The 20,091-nt window shown below is 34.4% G+C and overlaps 3 protein-coding genes across 3 annotated transcripts; 2 read left to right on the forward strand and 1 right to left on the reverse strand.

The window, feature by feature from the left end:
* The first annotated feature begins 6,894 nt into the window (after nt 1-6,894).
* On the forward strand, nt 6,895-14,923 carry LOC136981100 (amine oxidase [flavin-containing] B-like). Its single transcript, XM_067277362.1, has 14 exons — nt 6,895-7,135; nt 10,461-10,555; nt 10,640-10,777; nt 11,629-11,739; nt 11,801-11,892; nt 11,963-12,104; nt 12,188-12,248; nt 12,325-12,413; nt 12,504-12,663; nt 12,752-12,851; nt 13,216-13,327; nt 13,393-13,490; nt 13,566-13,740; nt 14,254-14,923. Exons 1-14 carry the CDS (start codon nt 7,090-7,092, stop codon nt 14,392-14,394), a joined length of 1,560 nt encoding a protein of 519 aa, XP_067133463.1. The 5' UTR covers nt 6,895-7,089; the 3' UTR covers nt 14,395-14,923.
* On the reverse strand, nt 14,529-17,545 carry LOC136981101 (uncharacterized). Its single transcript, XM_067277363.1, has 7 exons — nt 17,302-17,545; nt 17,046-17,228; nt 16,296-16,452; nt 15,786-16,105; nt 15,522-15,715; nt 15,344-15,450; nt 14,529-14,840 (listed from the first exon to the last, which is right to left on the reverse strand). Exons 1-7 carry the CDS (start codon nt 17,346-17,348, stop codon nt 14,592-14,594), a joined length of 1,257 nt encoding a protein of 418 aa, XP_067133464.1. The 5' UTR covers nt 17,349-17,545; the 3' UTR covers nt 14,529-14,591.
* Nucleotides 17,545-19,832, forward strand: LOC136981102 (uncharacterized). Its single transcript, XM_067277365.1, has 7 exons — nt 17,545-17,863; nt 17,931-18,134; nt 18,301-18,517; nt 18,577-18,811; nt 18,877-19,000; nt 19,065-19,247; nt 19,320-19,832. Exons 1-7 carry the CDS (start codon nt 17,750-17,752, stop codon nt 19,347-19,349), a joined length of 1,107 nt encoding a protein of 368 aa, XP_067133466.1. The 5' UTR covers nt 17,545-17,749; the 3' UTR covers nt 19,350-19,832.
* Nucleotides 19,833-20,091: the final 259 nt, after the last annotated feature.

Below are 20,091 nucleotides of genomic sequence, written 5' to 3' on the forward strand. Positions count from 1 at the left end.
TTTCTATACTGTTTCACGAGCTTTAATTTTATGTGAAGTGGAGGGACTAAAACTTTATTAGGGTCAACAAGGAGTTCATTCTGTATACTCTTTTGATGTAAAGAATATACAGAAAAGAATGACCTGCTATGGAAAAATTCAGGTCCTTTTCTTGTCCAGCGTTCAGTCCTTCGACGACTATCCCATAGGTACAGAAAGCACGGGTATTTCGCGTAACCCGTCTGTCAACCTAGTAGCAAAGATATAACCTTCACATCGCAGCAAACCCTCCAGCAGTGATCGATATACTGTACTTTATCTTACACAAAAGAATAGTTTCATTTTTCATAAGTTTCTTTCATTTGTACAGAATGACCAATAGGAATGGAAGCTAACCCGTTACCATCGTTCAATCACACATTTTAAATTTCTTTTCAAGCTGTGGACGAAGATCCTCCATGCCCCTGCACGGTACTCACATTCCATAGATTTAATCTGTCCTTTTGCATCGATACGGTAGACAAGTCGTCCGTCCTTCCGAAAATATTTTAACAGATCGCGGTCGTTTCGGGAGTTAGCGTATTTCTTTTCTTAAATCTCGAACCCAAAAGTTCTGCCGACGCATTCGGTAGATAAAAATCACACGCGAGATCGTTCGACTCGGGTCGAGCGAGACTCGTACCTCCCGGTTTCGTCACCCGGCAACACAAAGTCCTCGCCATCGCTATCCATATTTGCAGAAACACTCAAACTTGTAAATTTAGCGAAAGTAGGATAAGGATTTCGTCGCAGCAAGGGACGGGCATTCCGGCAGAGTGTAAGTTAAGATATCGTAGGGAACGTTTCGACTTTTTGTCGAAGCCGAATACATTCACGTACAAAAATAGCAAGTTTTCTCGCTTTCGCCACACCATTGGGACTCTATTTTCGTGGCACTAAGGGCTTTACCCGGTCACCTAGATTACCCTAAAATATGCTTTAAAGGCTTTTATCACAGTCGGATATAGTTATTCTTTGTTTTAATGCTGTAAAATAACTACAAATGTAGCAAAATATGTCTGGGTCATTCTTACACTTTGCACGAATGTTATCTCGTCAGATTCAATTTGCAACAGAGAACAAAGCAATAGTAAAGTAACGTGTAACGGTACTTTCACGTATCTTTCTCACCATTTTGTGGGAAACCCGACACGATCGAGAAAAATAGATACGACCTTTAGGTTCGGCACTCTCGAATTACAAATAATCAATTTTCGGTTGGAATTCGGAAAACTCGACATAGATCGGTACGAGACCCTCTTAGGTCCAAACACCCATTAGTGGTAGAATGGATTAAACCACAGAATCCCGGTAGTCGGCGGCGGGTTCACGCCTCGGCAACGAGCCTGCCACGCAGAGTTTTCCGGGTTCTCTCGACGACATTTAAACACGGGCCAGTTTCAGTGTAATTTATAGAATTATTTACAAGTTTAATTTCAAAATAAATTGTTCAAAATTAAAGTTCAAATTAATTTTGAATAATTTTTACTATATTTAATTTTAATAAATGCTAAGTGTGTCTCATTTTTCAACACATTAAGTAGCTTATACAGTACTTGGGAACACAATGAGCGATAAGACATTTTAAATAACAGGTTAGTAAAATCGTTACTTCCGATCGAATAATACACTATAAACTTTTTTAAATCATTGTTGAAGCGACACGATGCGGTTATTTTTTAAATTAAAATAAATTTAAAATTACGCCATTTGCCAAAATATTTTAAAATGCAACTTAAGGTAGGTGATATCAGTGCAACGTAAGTGACGTCACTTACGTCGAATTGGACAAAAATAACGGGATGTATTGGAGAATCGTTATCGACATCGACACACCACATTTTTAAATAAAAAAATTAATAAGATAGTAACAAAACTAGGACACGGCGTTCCCCGATAGAATTGAAGCGGAGTCGGATAGAAAGAAGCGATCCTCGCACTTGTTATGCGCAGAAGAGGGAGAGGAGAACTTGTACTTGCCGTCACAAAAGAGGAAAAACTTAAATATGGCGCCTTTTGGATAAGCCTTTTATTAGTCTGTTACAAATTTAAAAATTATAATCATTTTTTTATTAACATAAAGCATATTAAATTTCACAATATACTTTTTCATACTCGCGTGTGATTGTTTTCTATGAATTTATCAGTTCGCCCACGTAACAATTTTCAAATTTTGGCCATTTTGACACCCTTTCCACCACAGTATCTGCCGGCCACGAAAGAGGCGATCTTCGTAGCTGCCGGCCATGGCAGATGCGATCCTTGCGACCAGGTACGGACAGGCGATCCGAGAAGAAAGCAATTGCCATTGATCCTTTGTTCTTGCGTTTTGTTTGTAGCTCTTATTTTCCGTTAGGTGCAAGCGATGTTGTTTTTTTTTTTTTTTTTTCTCTCTCCTAAATATCTTTAGGCGCGCTCAATGGCGTCGGGGAGCACGGACATTGTCATTTTGACTTCACTGCATCTCAAAAACGAAGTCTTGGGCCCCCATTTTCTATTACATTTTTGTATTCCTCGTTTCGATGGAAAATAACAAAGTTTAATCAAAAATCAATCGATCAAATTTTGAGAACGAAGACAACTTCGTAAGACACATAGAAGTGACTTCGCTAACGCTCCGCCTCAATTTATACAACGTATTATGAAGTTTGCAAGTATACAATGTGTGTTGATGTCAGTTTTGTTTATTTTGTTTAGTATCTCAGCATAGAGCAATAATGAAAAAATGAAGTTTATTACGATAGCGTGTATATAAGGGACCTCGACTCTATTAAATTTTGATGGTTAATTTAATCCGATTGAACGGAATTTTTCCCGTTTCATTATACTTCATTTAAGAAACGTAATGAAGGATTCCGATCAACACAGGAAATGTTTTTGTCGGGTCAAACGATACGGTCGAGAGCACCGAACAGCCCAGAAAAATTATTATATAACTTTTATTTCGTAACTATGATCGAGTTTTAAACGAGGTAGTAGTGAATCTCGTTACCTAAATTTCGGGAAAATGTTTTTTACAACAGACGGTTGGGACGAAGATTCGAGAGTCGAGTAACACGTTGGATGTTTATAAAAATTTTTCTACCCACATCCTCTCTAGATAAACTTTTTTGCTTTTAATTAAACTAAATTGCTATCGTTCGGTAATATTTTGACACGTGGCAAATGGGGTCGTGTGATAAATACGTATCGAATGGTACTTATTCGAGCGGAAATTTGATGTTTTCGTCTATTTAAAAAATATACTTTATTTAATTACGAGTATTTTTTTGTAAAATAATTTCTGTTATTTACTGCAGTAATTTCTAGAAATCTGTCTTCCGCTGAAAGTATTCGAACGTTTCCTCTATAAAAATCTCGAATGGGAGAAACAAACAACCATTACGTTTCTCGTTCTGTCTTCAAAGATACTTTTAAAAATTGAATAAATAATATTAACCGGCAAGTGCGCATTTGTTACACATAAGACCAAAGTATTTTCCTTAAAAGTATACTTATAGACGTCTCGCGCTTGTTTTTGTACGTTTTTACAAGATAAGTACAAACATATTTGTGAAATCATTACACGGAGCTATTTGCTGTATTCGGTATCTTAACCGTTCCGCCAGCCGATTTGGTAACATACCGTAAATTGCTTGCCTGCCGTTTACGGTGCAATTAATGGAGCTACGCCACCTCTTATTCCACCAGAAGAGAATTTTAGGCCCGAATTCTTTCTTATTTTTTAAACTTTTAAACAAAAAGATTTTCGATTTAAAGATTTTTCGGTCATTCCGGATAAAACATGTTTATATAATACGCATTTTCGTCGTGTTAGCCAAAGCGAATTTTTTTTTTCCAAATATAATTTAACCTAATATCTCCAGGAAATGGCTGGAAGAAAAAGTGGAACGCTTCGGAGACTATCAGAAAATGTAACTTGGACTAGTTGTGTAATGTGAGACAGAAGATGCGAAGCCCGATTGCGTCAAAATAACAATAATACCCCGTTCGCACCAAACATTTCAATCTAAATTGTGACCAAGGTCGGCGAGTATGCCTTGGTGCGAACACCCTCGACCGTTTCAATCTCGACCGAAACGAGGTTCAATCGCGATTGACTCGAGAGAGTTCTCGAAACTAGATCCAGTCATAAGAGAGATCCCACAATCCCACGCGCGTGAGAAAATACAAGATGGCTACAGAACACGTGTCGGGCTATCGGCAAAGAAATAAAAAAGATGTTTGGAGAGACGATGACATCTGTCTATTATTACATATATGGCAAGAAAAAGTATTTATTTCTAATCAAAACTTCCATTTTGTGTGTTGGTGTTTGTGACTTACCGAGTAGTTATGCCAGTTTTATCATCGCTTACAATAGCCGGGTTTTTCTCAAGCGAGTTACCTGTGCGAACGGCACGACGTTCGACTGGCGACAATCACAATCCAGATTGTAGGTAAATCGAGATCGAAGTGAGTCGTGGATTGTGTGCGAACGGGGTATAACAAACAACCGAAACTGTCTCAAAACTTACTATACGTACGGTTCTATGTGCGGCTATTATAGGCAAAAGCACGGTCGGCACGCCGGCCTCCGAAGCTCCCAGTGCTGTCGTCTAATGCGCGATTTGACGATTTCGGCACGTTGCGGACAATGGAGGCCAACGTATCGATCGTGCAGTTACCTATCCACACCGCGTACCGCGTGTACGGTAAGTTTTGAAACATTTTCAGTTATTCACTACGATGTCGCGGCGCCGCTTACCGCTCTAGCGAATATTTTTGCAATCGACATTTTTGTTTTCAAATAAAATTCCGTTATCGCGAAAGTCTCCGTGTGAAATATAACGTCGTTCTGCCGATTAGTTTCCCAGTTATATCTTTTTGAAACGTGAACTTTAATTACCAACACTGCGGACTTGGCTACTTTAGTCATTTTCCAGTATTGTGATCAAAGGGCAAAGTGGATACGCTATTTGCTTTGTTTTGTTACGTTCGCACCTTAGTGTACAAAATTATTTAATTTTTAAATTTTATCGCATTATTATATTAACTTTGTAGGTTCATATAACTTCGAATTAAATTAAACGGGTAACGTCTTTCCTGTCTTTTCTGGAGTAAGGAGGAAAGATAGTAAGATTCTGGCATGTGATTAAGCTAAAGCGAATGTGACCATCGCCAACAGATGAAATCCTAGTCCGGGATGAATCTGCAGCGAATATTTGAAAACTTAGTAATTACAGTGGTGAAAGTTAAGGCATTAACTGTCTCGCTTTCCCTTACCTTAGAACGGTTGCTCAAAATCTCGGCTTTGGCGGAATGTATCTCACTGCTACGGGTGGCCCATTTATAATGTCGCTGGCAAATATGCCTCCATTAAAAAATTAATACGACGTAACATATTTGTAAATTCTAACGGCTCTACAGTACTAACTACTAGTAAATTCGTCTCATTGCCTGCCAGAGGACGAGGTAACTTACATTTTTAATGCTCCAATCTATCTAAAAAATCATTAAAATTTTCATTTTTTTTAATAATAAAATTTGAAAAATATTCTCTCTTAATACACACGAAATGAATAATTTATAACGAACGTTTTCAAGTCCGGGAAACAAAGGCCCCGCTGTTCCACTCTAAGATGGTCTTTCCGATGCTTTGTAAATTTTAAAAAGTAAAAACAATTAATTTAACAAATTTAATATTTTGTGTGCAAATTTTTCCGAAATTAAAATAAAATGCAGTATTCATTTTAGTTTTGGCCATAATGTCTTTATTTTTATTTATTAAACAATTTATATTAAATTTTAAATCAACGCAAGAATAGAAAATCAATAAAATTTAATCAAAAAAATAAATAAAGAAAGAAAGAAAAAAAAATCATGGCTTCTCATCATAACTTCGTTAATTTATAGTTTATATCTGATAAAAAGTTATCTAAAAGTAAATTAAATTAAAAAATTTATAGTCTTAGATGTAATAATATAATTTTTAATGATTATAACCTTTATATTTATAGCTTAATATCATTTAATCGTGTTTTCATTCGTTAAAATACGCGAGTTTCTACGAGTAAAGAAAGTATAAAGATTACAGACTATATTAACGTTATTTTTTAATTAAATTTTAGCTTATTAAATAAAGGTTGTTTTTAATGTAAATATAAAATAAATAATAATATAAATTATTATTTTATTAATATTTAACTTAATCGAAAAATGTTGCATCTGTACGCATCAAAAAAGTAATTGGATATACCGTACTCGAAGTTCAAAAGTTAAATAATGTAATAGTTAAAACCAGGAATTTATAGAAAATAATATATACAAATTTGAATATACATCTTCACCTTTGATTCGTTGACCTTCTAAAACAAGTTTTTCAAAATAATAATCGAGTAAACCACCTGCGCTAAAGTTTATTCACTCGCAGATTCGTGTATAAGATGGAAAATAGCCCGTCTTTTTAAGCGATTTGTGGCGGATTTATTTTAATACAACTTTAAACTTAAAAGTCTATTATTTATTAATTCTATATATTATTAGCTAAATTTGAAGAGGAAGTTGTAAATATTTAGAGAAAAAAAATGGAAGTTATAGACGAAGTGATCAAAGACAGGTGAAACTTTACCCTGTAGCAGACGTGACGTCAACGATTCAATACTCGTGATAATATTTAATTGAAGTCAAGGGCAAATCCTTTCTCCTATCTAATACTGCACACTAGCGATAATTTGAAATACACTCCGATAAATTAATTAATCTTAGTTAATTATTTAACACCGCAACCCAAACTCGAAAACCGTAATCGTCGGTATCAAAATTTTCGTACTCCTCCCCGTTGTTTAACTTAACTTTTATGCCCTCGGAGTTTGTAGTGTTTTATAGAAGTTTACTTAAAATACAATCATCCCGCTGCTACGTACGATACGAATCTGAATGCGAGAGATTACAGAATCAGTAAATTCTTCCGTTGGTTTGACCCTGACCTTAGATCTCTTCCTGTTGCAGAATCTGCCTTGCCATTTTGCTAGCTGACAGCAGTCGGTGAGGTTGTATTTTTAAAGGTATCTCCGCAATCGCCGTTTTATCATGTCGGAAAGAACACAAGTTATCATCATCGGGGCCGGAATTAGCGGTAAGAGATATTCAATGTTGTCGAATATGGCTAACGTTATACAAATCTATCGAATATTTTATTTTAATTTAATATTTTATTATTAGATAAACAAGTTATCGAACAGTTTACCGAATGAAATTTAAATTTATTTATATAAAATAAGAAAATTGGAGTTTTTAAGTACGTCCTTTTATAAGTTTACCGAAAATAGCCGAGACATAACAAGTTTCGAGGGTCGAACCAATGCGAAAAGTCGAGATTTTTAACTAAAAATAGAATGATAAATAGTTTAAACTGGATTTACTTTTTCTGTATGTATACAGGATTTGCGCAATCGTTCAATTGTTCGCTATATTTCAGCCATGTAGGAAGCGAAGTTAAGCTGAATAAATTAAGTCACATCCTGTGTTCAATGTGTAAAAAACGTGTCAAAAATTGAAATTTCGAAGTTATCCGTGGCTTTAAAACTTGTAAAATATGATTATAAAAACTTAATTTGATATAAAAGTGCATCTACAATTTTATGCAAAATACACTACATTGAATGATTAGAATGCTAATGATGCTCCACATTTTTCATTGTTTCCGGGATTAATTTCTATTACAATTAATTTGTCTAATTATAAAACATTACGAAATACTAAAATTGGATCTTCGTCACATCCTAGATTACAGAATTTAAAACTTTTTAAAAACACATTTTTAATTCGACGTAAAAATTGGTGAAAAATAATAAAACATTCAGATTTTTTTCACCTAAGCTAGTAACGAAGTAGCTTTTATCCAATCTTTATATAAATAAACTTGTAGCTCGTCGCATTTCTCGTCTATTAAGGAGTAAAAGTACTTTTATTCTATGTCAAATTTTATTATTTAAAAAATATAATACATTTTTTAACGTTGTTTTTCGTTTTTTAATATTTGGGGCCTCAAAAAATTGTCGCGCGGACTTCTCGAAGGCTCCGAGAGTTTGCAGTCATTTTAAAGATATTACAGCTTTAATCTATAAAAACTTAACGGTGTTATTTTATTACACCGTTAATTTAATTATATCTAGGTAATTTAAAACCGTACGTCTGTTGCCCGACACGTTTCCTTGTCAACGTAATCAAAAAATAACCTTAATTGATATAAATAAAGTAACCGCGAAAACAATTTTTTTCGTCTTTCCCGGTTTATAACTTTAAAATAAGTAATAAATTATAAATCGTCTTTAAAATGATTGGAATAAATTTGCCGCGAATGTAACTACCGAAGGGGCCTCGATGAATCTCGAATTTTATCTCTGACTTTTAATGTAATCACGAAGTTATGTAAGAGATTAGTCACGCTGTCATTCTTGATTTTATAATCTTCAGCAATTTATAAAGAATTTTCTATTGTTTTTATTCAAATAATATACTGTATATATATAGTGATAAGAAAATGTAGTGGCATCGAAGCTTAGGTGTCCATTTTCAGTAGATTTTCTGATATTTTAAGCGAGTTCGAGCGCTTAATCAATAATTTTTGTTCACGAAAGAGCTTTAAAATATTTCTATTTAAATTTTCAAAGCTTAAAATGAAATATTTCATTGCATCTTTAATGTTTTTGTAGTGTAAAATGCCGGGCTTTAGAGCCGGAGCTGTTTTGCCGGATTCCCAACCCGATATTTTTTAAAAACTGTTTGTTTTTTAATAGGCTTAGGCGTTATTTTCTTCGGCTATATTCTGGGAATTTTTGCGCTTATCTCCTGGCAGATCTAACCAGAAATTCTCTAACAGCTTGTATTTGTTGCAAATTACACCAGAGATACACTCTTGACACGTCCCGTTAATTATTTCAGAATTAAACACAATTAATATACTGTATAACGAGTGTTACCGTGCGGTCAGGTTTCCAGTTACATTATTCGGACCTTCGTCCGGTTCTCGTTTTCAGAACTTATTAGTTTACACGTAACTTATTAAAATATTATTAATAATATACTAATTTAATATTATTAAAAGATTAATTCAATTATGATGATTACATTTAGCAAGAGATGGCGCCTAAAGTCTGCCTTTAGTGTCAAATTACTTAACATTTAATTAATAATAGTAGTAGTAATATAGCCCGATATAATTCGACAATCGTTTGACTCGAATATATAACTTTCGGGTTTGGATATTTATATTTGAATAACATATTAATTAATTAATTAATTATAAATTATCGTAAAACTCACTATTAAACTAGAACGACATACTTAAATATTCAATATAAAAACGGGTTAATGCTAGATGTAATTGTTTAATTTAGCGTAGGAAAGGTGAAGTTCTTAATTTTTAGTTATTTAAAAAATTAAAAACACTTTATTAAAAAATATATATAGTGTATTTAATAAAGTTCTAAGTGTATAAATGTCAGATGAACTCAATGTCTTTTATCGCACTTTATCGACGTTGTAAATGTAAACAGAGACGTACGAGATAAGTTATCCTCGTAGCCTAAATATAAAGAAATCCACGAAAATTTTTCGAAAGAAAATTGTTTATATAAAATCATTTTTGAATAATACAACAAATTTGACGCTTTTTAAAGCGTTAAATTTGTTAATAATAGGATGAAACAAAGTATTTAAAAAACCAGAGGCAAACATTCACAAGCCTGCAGGGCCATTGTAAATACGTGCAAAAAATTCGGCAACCGAGTCCTCCGATAAATTCAACCATAAAAATGCTTACGAAATGGCACAGTTTTAAACTTACGGGACGTTTAATACGTGGCTTTGTCGAAATTAACGATCAATTAGGGATGTGACGGTTGAGAGTTTTCGTTTTCAACGATTAACATAATATACTGTTTTGAACCCGTGTTCGCACCCTCTTTTGCGGTCGAAATTATTGGAAGAATAGGGCCTCGAAATGTTTGCCACGTATTCGGAGTCGCCACCCACAAGGAGCCGTCCATAAATTACGTCTGCATTTTTCTTGAAATTTTTACTCCCCCTTTCCCACTGTCCCAGTTTGTCCGAGTTTCCGTAACCTCCTCCCCTCTTCGGACATTCAACGAAACTCGATACCCCTCAAAACCTTTATCATTTCTGAATAATAAAATGCATAAGTGTATAAAATTTGAAATAAAACCTGTCTATCGAAGTTCGACCCTTTCCTCTCCCCTTCCTTTCTTTCCCTTCCAGAGCGGACGTCATTTATGGACATCCCCAAGGTTTCTTTGGTGAGTAGAAGCGCTCGGTGACACTTAAATACTACCGAAAACTTCTATTTAAACTTTCAAAAGTACCGCATCTTTCCAATCCTTGGATCTATAAAATTGAAATATTTTACATTATAAAACCTTTTTCATTTTATTATTCGATAGGTTTGTCGGCTGCTAAATGGCTTCGTGAATCCAACATCGATATTATTGTTTTAGAAGCCAGGAATCGAGTAGGAGGAAGAACGTTTACTAAAAAAGTTAGCCCAAATTTGTTTTAAAATTTGTTATATATAAAAATATTACTTAATTCTTCAGATTTATTATTCATTTTGTTCTTTTAGGATGCATCCGTCGGTTACGTGGATTTGGGAGGTTCCTATATAGGACCTTCGCAAAACCACATCTTCAGATTAACGAGAGAACTGGGAATAAATAATTATAAGTTAGACGAGACAGAACACGTTGTATACTACACCAAGGTTTGTCTTTGAAAATTATAACAAACAGTAATCTAAAATACACGGTTACCGGCGCGGTTGGGTGCTCTTAAAACAATTTTAAAAGATTTCGTGCGTCCGTCTACGTATTCGTATTTATATTACAGGTGAGGTAACATTTCGGTTGACAAATTTAGCGAAGAACCGCGTAAGTAGAGACCCGCGTAAGTAGAGACCCGCGCCCGGAGACATTCCTCGGACTTCACCAGTTGCTGGAAGCTCTTTCATAAGTCATTATTATGATTAATTGTTTATATCATAATATGATAAATGTCGCCTGTCTGGAATAATTTATACTACACATTATCCTCGTGATTTTATAATTATTTAAATCTTCTGGTTATTTGGGTAGTATGATCCGAGACTTTTGCGTCAATAAAACGAGCAATTCGACCCAATCGTGAGACTCGAAAGGAAGCTTCGTTTACGAAATATTTATCAAATGTAGTAAATTTTGGTACGAAAGAATAAAGCATCGAATGTTTATAAATTTGCACCGATGGAGTTCTAGAGCACAGAACAAGAATTATAATCCTCTTGGAGAATCGTGAGTAACCACACTACACCACAGGCTACCACACTCGCGACACGTAATCAACTGATTACGTGTCGCGAGTGTGGTAGCCTAAAAGTATATTTTGAAAATAAGAATGTTTGAAAAACTTTTCCTACGTCAATACATTGTTAAATTCTCGTGCCTTTTTGTAATACAAATAAAGTTTAGATAGTTTCAACGATGTCAAAATATCGTCATCTTTCCTGTATTTAAGATTATTGCATTTATTAAAGATTATAATAAAGCGTAAATAAATTGACTATTTTTAATAATTTAGGGAAAATTATATCGTTATTTTGCCGATTCGCCCGTTATTCCTTTTTGGAATCCTATTGTAAAATTAGATCTGTTAAATTTTGCGAGAACAGTGGATAAAATGGGAGAAGAGGTAAGATAAATTCATTGTTCTTGTTTATGGTTACGTTAAATAAACTTAAAACTTTCATTAGATTCCAGCGGATGCACCGTGGAAGGCTCCTCGTGCAGAGGAATGGGATACAATGACATATCACGAATTTGTCGATAAAATCTGCTACACCAAGTAAATTTCGACTTATAATATTAGCTCGAACTTGTTAAATTATTCAGAATAATACAGATGTATTTTTTAGACAGGTACGTGCAATTGCCAAAGTATTTTTAGAGTTAGCATTGACATCTTCGCAGTACGAGGCTTCGCTCTTGTGGGCTTTATGGTATATCAAGTTGTGTCACGGCATAGTTAAGATAATTAGTTCTACCAATGGCGGTCAAGTATGTATTTTATATATATTTAATACGAGGAATTAGGGGCCAAATACATATTTTTAGGCTAAAATTTAATTTTCTCGATACAGGAAAGAAAATTTATAGGTGGAAGTCAACAGATTAGTGAACGCATTGCGGCTCGATTAGGAGGTATCGCAAATTAATTATAATTAATTCTAACTCTTATAATTATAAATTGATCTTTTATAACGTTTTCTTTTTAAAGATTCTGTAAGATTAAACTCTCCAGTGGCCACCATCCACCAACTAGCCGATGGTGTCATGGTCAAAACATTAAACGGAGACATTTATAGAGTAATACTTTGCATCATACGAGGAAATGCATCTTAACGCATTTTTACATATTTAAAATCACAAATAAAATATATTTTAAATCTTTCTCAGGCAAATTATATAATTATGGCGATACCTCCCATGCTACAAATGAAGATCCATTACGATCCTCCTCTACCACCCATTAGAAACCAAATGATACAAAGATGCCCGATGGGCTCCATTATGAAGGCCATTTTGTACTATCGTACGCCATTTTGGAGAGCCAAAGGTAACGTTATTAATAACAGGAAAATAATCTTCCTTTGTAAAATATTAATCTTATACGCAATAACTCGCCGGTGGTTGATTATTTTAAGGTTTCTGTGGTACAGCATTAATTGATACCGACGAAGAACATCCAATAGCGGGCACTTTCGACGATACTAAACCCGATGGAAGTTATCCAGCGATTGTTGGGTTCGTTAGCAATTGAAATAATTGAAATTCACCGATTCACCGATGATTTCAAATCAACCGATCATTTTTGTAATTTATTACCGAGCAATACTAACTGACATTGCAATAAAATTTTAAAATTTTATTACTAAAACGATTGGCAAATTTATAAGCGTCATAAACCGTATTTGAAATTCCGAATATTAAACGAATGATGGCAACAGATGGAGCCACGTATTCATTCGACAATTAATTTATTTTACTGTGTTTAAAACAACTTTTTTGGTCTTAATATAAATTACAAAATGGTCTTCGGTTGCAAAATTACTTCGAGTTGACGAGCACGACAAAAGTGCTAAGCGTAGTTTGCCTCGTTTTTCAATAGCTTTGTGCCAACCGATTGCGTTCGAAATTTGGCCACTCGTACGAAAGAAGAAAGGAAACAAATTTTTGCTAAATGCTACGCCGATGTGTTTGGATTGAAAGAATTCCTAGAGGTAAGTTTAACTTTATAATATATATAAACTATTTAAAATTAGATAATCATCAGTTTTGCCTGTAGCCAATTCATTACGAAGAATACAATTGGATGGCAGAACAGTACTCGGGAGGATGTTACACCGCTATGTTTCCACCCGGATTCTTAACCAGATACGGAAAGTAAGCGAATTATCGTGATAATTTTTATATTTATACGTAAGGGTATTTTAATAATTATTATTACGTTACGCCTAGGGTAATAAGAGAGCCCGTAGGAAGGATGTACTTTGCAGGAACAGAAACTGCAATTACTTGGTCCGGATACATGGAAGGAGCCATACAAGCGGGTGAAAGAGCGGCTAGAGAAGTGCTTCATTCTATGGGAAAGCTCAGAAAAGAGGATATTTGGAGAACAGAGCCTCCTGCCAAGGTAGTACTATAATAATCAAAATAGTGGCGGCTTTAGGAGTGAAACCCTAAGGTCCCCGAGGGCCTCCTGTATAAGTTTGTAATATAAAAACTCTGTATAGTAGATTTCGAGTACCGGGTTAAACCTAGAAAGCATACGTTTGTGCTTATGGGAAACCCTTGAAGCCCAAGATCCTAGACCGGGGAAGGCGAACCTTTTTGAGTCCGCGTGCCGTGTAACGAGCGTGCTTATCTTCAAAAATGTTTATGCGCGCCAAAGTTTTACACTTCCATTAACGACATTCAAAGAAATGAAACGAATATTCTTTAATTTGAATAAATATAAAAACGATTGAAAAAGAAAAAAGTGAAAAACCGAAATCGCGCGTTACGTTACGTGCCAGATGTTTTTTCCGACGTGTCGCGGGTTCGCCACCCCTGTCCTAGACCAAAGCCTGGGTTGTTTATATCTAAAACCGCCACTACGCAGTATATATCGCATTGTTTTAAGTATTAAAAGTCATCTCTTTTCTAGGATGTTGTTGACATTCCTATCAAACCAACGTGGTGGCAACGTAACTTACCTTCAGTTCCCGGTTTATATCGTCTTATAGGGTTATCTATGTTTTTAGGTCTAGCTACCTCAATAATATTAAAATGCAAACATCATTTTTGAGGAAGAAAACTTTAATATTTTGTCCAAAAAACAATTAATACATCTTTTTTAATTTTCTAACTGAATTTTTATAATTAGAATTATGCAAATTAAATAAAAAGAAGATAAAGTTAACACCCCTTTTTGTAAACTAACTACTGGTAATTGTGTAAAGTTGGGCATTTTCTTAAGCAGATGTTGATGTAAATGATGTAAATTTACGGCTGTATCTCTTCTAGATAAGTGTAATCTTCACCGGGCTGAAAAATGGAACCGAGTTTCCTCATATAGTAAAATGGTGCTCTTTTCCTTCCGTATATATCGACGATATTCTTTCTTTCTTCCACGCTCATCAAGAAGTATCCATTGTAAGCATCTTGCAAATTTTCTGCCTTTTCTTTCATCTCAATTTCAAATTTTTCCAATTCTTTACGTTTGCTAATGGTTACCGCACCGACACGATTCACCTAAGGGAGCAATTGTCGTATTATCCAATAATAATAAAAGTGAACATTTGTATAATAATAAAATTTGAGGTGTAAATTGCCAACTTTTATATAAATTTCTCAATTTATTCCAGTTAAAGATTACATTTATTATGTAAAACTTTAATTTAGGAAGATTTAAATAAATTTTTCTTTTTTCTATCAGTTGTAAATATTCTGTTTAAAGTGCATTTTGTCATGTAAACTTTCATGTTTTGTAATTCTATTTACACTGACTAAAATGAATTTTTCAAGTTAATTATTTAAATACACGGGAGGGCACAAAGTCGTGTTTTACTTTCTGGATACACTTTTCGTATAAACACCAATCAAAATTCGATTGAATTGTTGTCTTATTCAAATACTCAGTCATATTTTTCGTATTCGAGTGTAGTCTTTATTATGGTTAATTGAGTTTTAGGTTATCCCGAATACCTACACTATGTGAATTATATTATTAATGAAGTTTTTAAGCTTGAACTTACGTAGTTTATGTACGATCTGACCCTCTTCACAACCGTTTCCAATTCTAAAATCTGTCTCTTTAATACTTCTAAATAAGAATTTACTTGAGCTTCGTTAAAATTTAGCTCTGAAAATTATATGTTTTTTATTTTTTTTTATATCAATAAAAGGTTTAATTTTTATTTCTAGAATTATAACCTTGAGTAGGAGTTTTCCAGGTGTTAAAATGATATTCTATATGTAGTGAGCTATCTTCTAAAGGTAATTGTTGCAATTCTTGAGGAGCAACTTTAAATTTATTTTCGTATTCTTCTATAACTTTCAGAGCAGACTTTAGGCTGCCCGGTCCTAAGAAAGTTCGAGTTTCTGTTCTTCTCCACGACGATACCCGACTTACCTGTTCGTAAGACACTTAAAATGGATATTCGTAAAAATTAAAGATTTAATATTAATACTTTATACCTTACCTTAACTGCGGCGGCTGAATGAAAATTCTCGGATATGAATCTCATCTTAGCAGTTATGGATATGAACAATATTTTTACCGTCACACTCGTTTCAACTTCGGTTTTCTTTCGCTCCGATTCGAATTCCATAGTGACTAAAAGTGTTTCTTCTCCCCCAATTACTACTTCGCTGAGATAAAGCTGAGTAACAAAATCGGGATCCACGTCACCCACCGGTCGAGCATTTCTCAACGACAGCACACCCCTTTGTATTACGTAATTACTACTTAAAGACATCTGTTTCTTATTATTTTGAGTATCTACTGCCGCTTTTACCTGAAAAACATTACTTGTCTTATATATTCTTTCAATATATGGAATGACTCAAAATCCTCCACACAAAACATCGTCCACGCGAAAGGACACACTCGAATGCATTTACGCACCGAATGTCATAAACCTTTTGTCTAGTTCAGACACTTTTGAATGTTTTCTCAATAAAATTTATACGGTTATTTTTACTCACTTTTATGCTAACTTTGGCCAAACCCATAATTCCCGCTCCTATTCCGAGTCCACCTCCTACTCTCGAAAGGACGTCTTCCGCTTTTTGAACACGTCTGATATCTAAATTCGTTCTTGCAAGTGGTATGAAGTGCACATCTCCTGTGTATTTAAAGGGGCTAGAAGAGTCATCGATAATTAACGTTTTGTATAGAAATATTAATACAGCAGAATTAAGCAACAGCCCCTTCAAAAACTCCCTATTAACCGGTTTTTGAAGGGGCCGCTGTAAAAAACTTCTTAGGAGGAAACTTCTTAAACGGGTTCTACTTTATTTATCCTCTTATAGTACGTTTACAAGTATTATGTATAAAACATAACTCAAATTCTGTGCATAAATGTACAGATTTCAACGATAATCTGTTAACTATCGTAAAGACTAAACTTCTGTTTTCGTCAAATGGTTTTCCCCCTTACAAATTTTACAAAATTTGTCTAAAAATGATATTATTCAATACATAAAATTCAAAGCTTTAATTCCTCAAAAATTTTCATAACTCGTGTACCGTTGGCAAAAACCACACGATAATTTGAACCACTCCGTATCTTAAAAGTCAGATAAATGCGTAATATTCCATACTACATAGACGAATACATTCGACTTTATATTATAAATTAATAAACATAAAATTATTATTTATACAAGAACATAATTAAAATTAACGTGACCATCTGGAGATATTAAGTGAGAGAAATTCCAACGCGGACTTACCAAGGAATAATACGAGTCGTGCCGTTAGAAAAGGTTAATTCTCTAACTGGACAATCGCCTAAATCCAATTTTTCCTTATATTTTTCGACATAATCCTTCGCGCTTACTTGAATCGTACGTCCCGCTCCATCAGAAACACTTTCACTCTTCACTAAACGACCATTTTCATTGGATATATCGTTACTAGTTTTGGAAGCTTATAAAATTAAGTAAGCATTTTCGAAATTCATTATTAATTATTTAAATATTCACTTACCATAAAATATTCTCGAATACAAGAAAAAGTATATAAATTACAAACATTTTTCGTACAAGATGAACTTAACACTTCCACATCTGAAGACTTCTCACCATTTCTGATAACCCATTTTATCTGCAGTTACCAATCAAATTGTTATTCCGTAATGACGCTAATTTTGTGTAATTTAATTAAATTTTGCGGTGTGAAAATATATTTTAAGCCCTTTTAAAGTTTTTGTTTATAAAGAAACAATTTATACGGGTGAAATTCAAAGTTAGAAGATTTTCTAAGTATTTAACAACATACAGGTGTTTCTTCTGATTATATAGTGTATACAAGTAATTAATAAGAGATAACCTTGGATTAGAATCTGTCTACGGGAAAGAAATAACGCGTCAACACCTGTTTCCCTCTCATCGTCCGCATGTATTATCATTAAAGAAAAGCTTCCTCGTTCAGAAAAATGGCGCAAGTTATGGCGTATATCTTGCCTTTATTGTTAGGAAGGACGTTCGATATGGGTAAAGGTAGAGTTGGAGTTGATATTTTTCCTCTAAAAGTCGTAGATAATCCAACGGTGAGTTAAAGTTTTCACTAACACTTTTGGCAATTGTTCAATGAACAAGTTTCGCCGTTTTCTGTAGGTAATTAATAAGACATTTACGGAAACTCGCCATAAATTTGTTGAGAATACAATAGAAGCCAGAGACTTTTTGGAAGTGGAAGGTTCCTTTTCATTAAAAATCAAAGGAGGATTGTTTAATGCCGGTGCTTCTGGATATTATCTCGGAGATGTTCAGAATAGAGAGAATGGTGTGGAAATGTTGATAAAAACCCACTACGAAACGGTGAATATAGTTTAAACATATTCTCATATTAATTCCTGACAAACAATAAAGCGTAAGTTTAAATTTGGGAAAGAAGATAAGGGTAATGGTAGAAATTCGTAGGAATGGTTTGTGTTAACGTGGGACTTACAAATTTTAGTGATAAATATTGTCGTTATTTTTGTAGGTAACAGAAACATTACCCTCCGATGCTGTTCCTAAACCGGGTTGGAATAAAAATTCAAAAGTTTTAGGTACTCATTATGTTAGGAGCGTCACTTATGGAGGAGAGTTGATAGTCTCTGTGTTAATAAAATGCAAAAGTACGAGAGACAAAAAGCACATCAAAGGCGCCATCGATGTCGGTGGCAGAGTTGCAGGATGGTTAGATTTAGAAGTGGAAGGTAAATTCTTTAAAATGTTATAAGTCAGTTGCACCGTTTAAATTTATTTTCCATTACAGTCGAAGGAGAATACATGAAAGACATCGCAGACATGGTCGATTCTATGGAGATTAAGTATTACAGTTCCATACCTGTTAGTTTCGTTCCAAGTTCCATGAAAGATTTGCATAAACTGTTAGATGTTTTCCACGAAGATTTAGCTAAATTTAATAATGGGAAAGGTGTACCTATAAGAGTAGAACTCGTCCCCTTGAGTGAATTCGATTCTAAACTTCCGAAATTTTTCAAAAACAGGTTAGGGTGAACGTAGGTCACGGTTTACATTATACATTATAAGCAAAATAATGTTGATCTTATAGTGTCTTAGAAGGAAAATTGGATAATGTAGAAGGCCTGTTGGACGATATATTGACCACTCGTACAGCTTTACACAACTGGTTACAGAACATCCCTCAGAGCCTCGACGAAAAAGACGAAATTGAGGTAAAAATTGAATAATTTGAGTAAAGAAATAGCAGTTCTGTGTTTCAGACATAAATATCTTTAGATAGGAAAGTTCAGTGACGATCTAGATTACGTAATTCTGGAATTCTTTAAAGTAATTGGAGATTTGGATGTTCAGAGTAGTCCACAGCAATTAAAGCCAGCCATTGAAGCGTACGACAGTAAAGTCGATATACTAACCCATCGCGCTTATTACGATGCGTACTTGCGATTGAGGCAACGAATAGTAAGTTAAGTTTAAAATGCCTAAAATGCACTTCAATTTGCATTAAAAATTTTCAACGTTCATTTCTTTCAGACTCGAGACGCTTCAGGTAAGAATACGTGAGATTTTCTCGAATTAGGAGCGACTGAACAATTTATCTCCGGTCTGTTTTGTTAAGTTTCTAGTTGGAAGCCTTTCAGGGGGAGTGGAGATACGTACACGCATTGGGGAGGTAATAAATGTTACGGAATCTGGCCCGAATTGGTTATGGAAGGCATCACCGCTTCCTCGTCTCGAGACTCTTCTGGAGGACTGGCTAATTTCCTTTGTCTTCAGGAAAGTCCTAAATTAGGAATAAACGGAAGCGATCTCGACACTCCACGAGTTAAGAAAGTAAATTTCGAGATGTATATTGTTAAAAAAGACGTCACAGAAGTGGAAACAAAGAAAGGAATCGCACGTTGCGCTGTCTGTAGGTTACCCGCAGCGGGATCTGTGGTCACTTTTCCAGGACGTAAACACTGTCCTTATCATTGGACCGTGGTTTACGAAGGATATTTAGTAGGAAACGGGAAGAGAAACAATTTAATTTGTATGAATCGTAAATCTATCGAAAGTGATGTGGACAACGATACGAATCGGGGAAAATTGGAGAATATAATACTTAGCAGAGAAGAGAAACTTTATTACGTTCCTTGTATCGTATGCTCGAGTTAGATGCTATCTCTACAGTTTGTCAGTCGTTTCGATTTTATGTAAATCTTTAAGAGAAGTAAATGTGTTTGGCTTTAGTTTGTTGATTAAAAATAAATAACTAAGATCACGTATTCATCTTATTTTTCTGCTTCGTATTCTGTTTCATTAA

Source organism: Centruroides vittatus, unplaced genomic scaffold (genome assembly GCF_030686945.1).
Source record: "Centruroides vittatus isolate TY-2023 unplaced genomic scaffold, ASM3068694v2 contig_743, whole genome shotgun sequence".
Classification (NCBI taxonomy): Eukaryota; Metazoa; Arthropoda; class Arachnida; order Scorpiones; family Buthidae; genus Centruroides; species Centruroides vittatus.

Bases quoted from the DNA above. Each gene is read 5' to 3' on its own strand.
- LOC136981100 (XM_067277362.1), top strand. From the start codon at position 7,090: ATGTCGGAAAGAACACAAGTTATCATCATCGGGGCCGGAATTAGCG. The intron at 10,778-11,628 runs GTTTGTCTTTGA...TTAATAATTTAG, and splicing joins ACGTTGTATACTACACCAAG to GGAAAATTATATCGTTATTT. The intron at 11,893-11,962 runs GTAAATTTCGAC...TGTATTTTTTAG, and splicing joins GATAAAATCTGCTACACCAA to ACAGGTACGTGCAATTGCCA.
- LOC136981101 (XM_067277363.1), bottom strand. From the start codon at position 17,348: ATGTTTGTAATTTATATACTTTTTCTTGTATTCGAGAATATTTTATG. The intron at 16,453-17,045 runs GTAAGTCCGCGT...TGACTCTTCTAG, and splicing joins ACGACTCGTATTATTCCTTG to CCCCTTTAAATACACAGGAG. The intron at 14,841-15,343 runs GTAAGTTCAAGC...TTGCTCCCTTAG, and splicing joins TCAGATCGTACATAAACTAC to GTGAATCGTGTCGGTGCGGT.
- LOC136981102 (XM_067277365.1), top strand. From the start codon at position 17,750: ATGGCGCAAGTTATGGCGTATATCTTGCCTTTATTGTTAGGAAGGACG. The intron at 18,812-18,876 runs GTTAGGGTGAAC...TTGATCTTATAG, and splicing joins CCGAAATTTTTCAAAAACAG to TGTCTTAGAAGGAAAATTGG. The intron at 19,248-19,319 runs GTAAGTTAAGTT...CATTTCTTTCAG, and splicing joins TGCGATTGAGGCAACGAATA to ACTCGAGACGCTTCAGGTAA.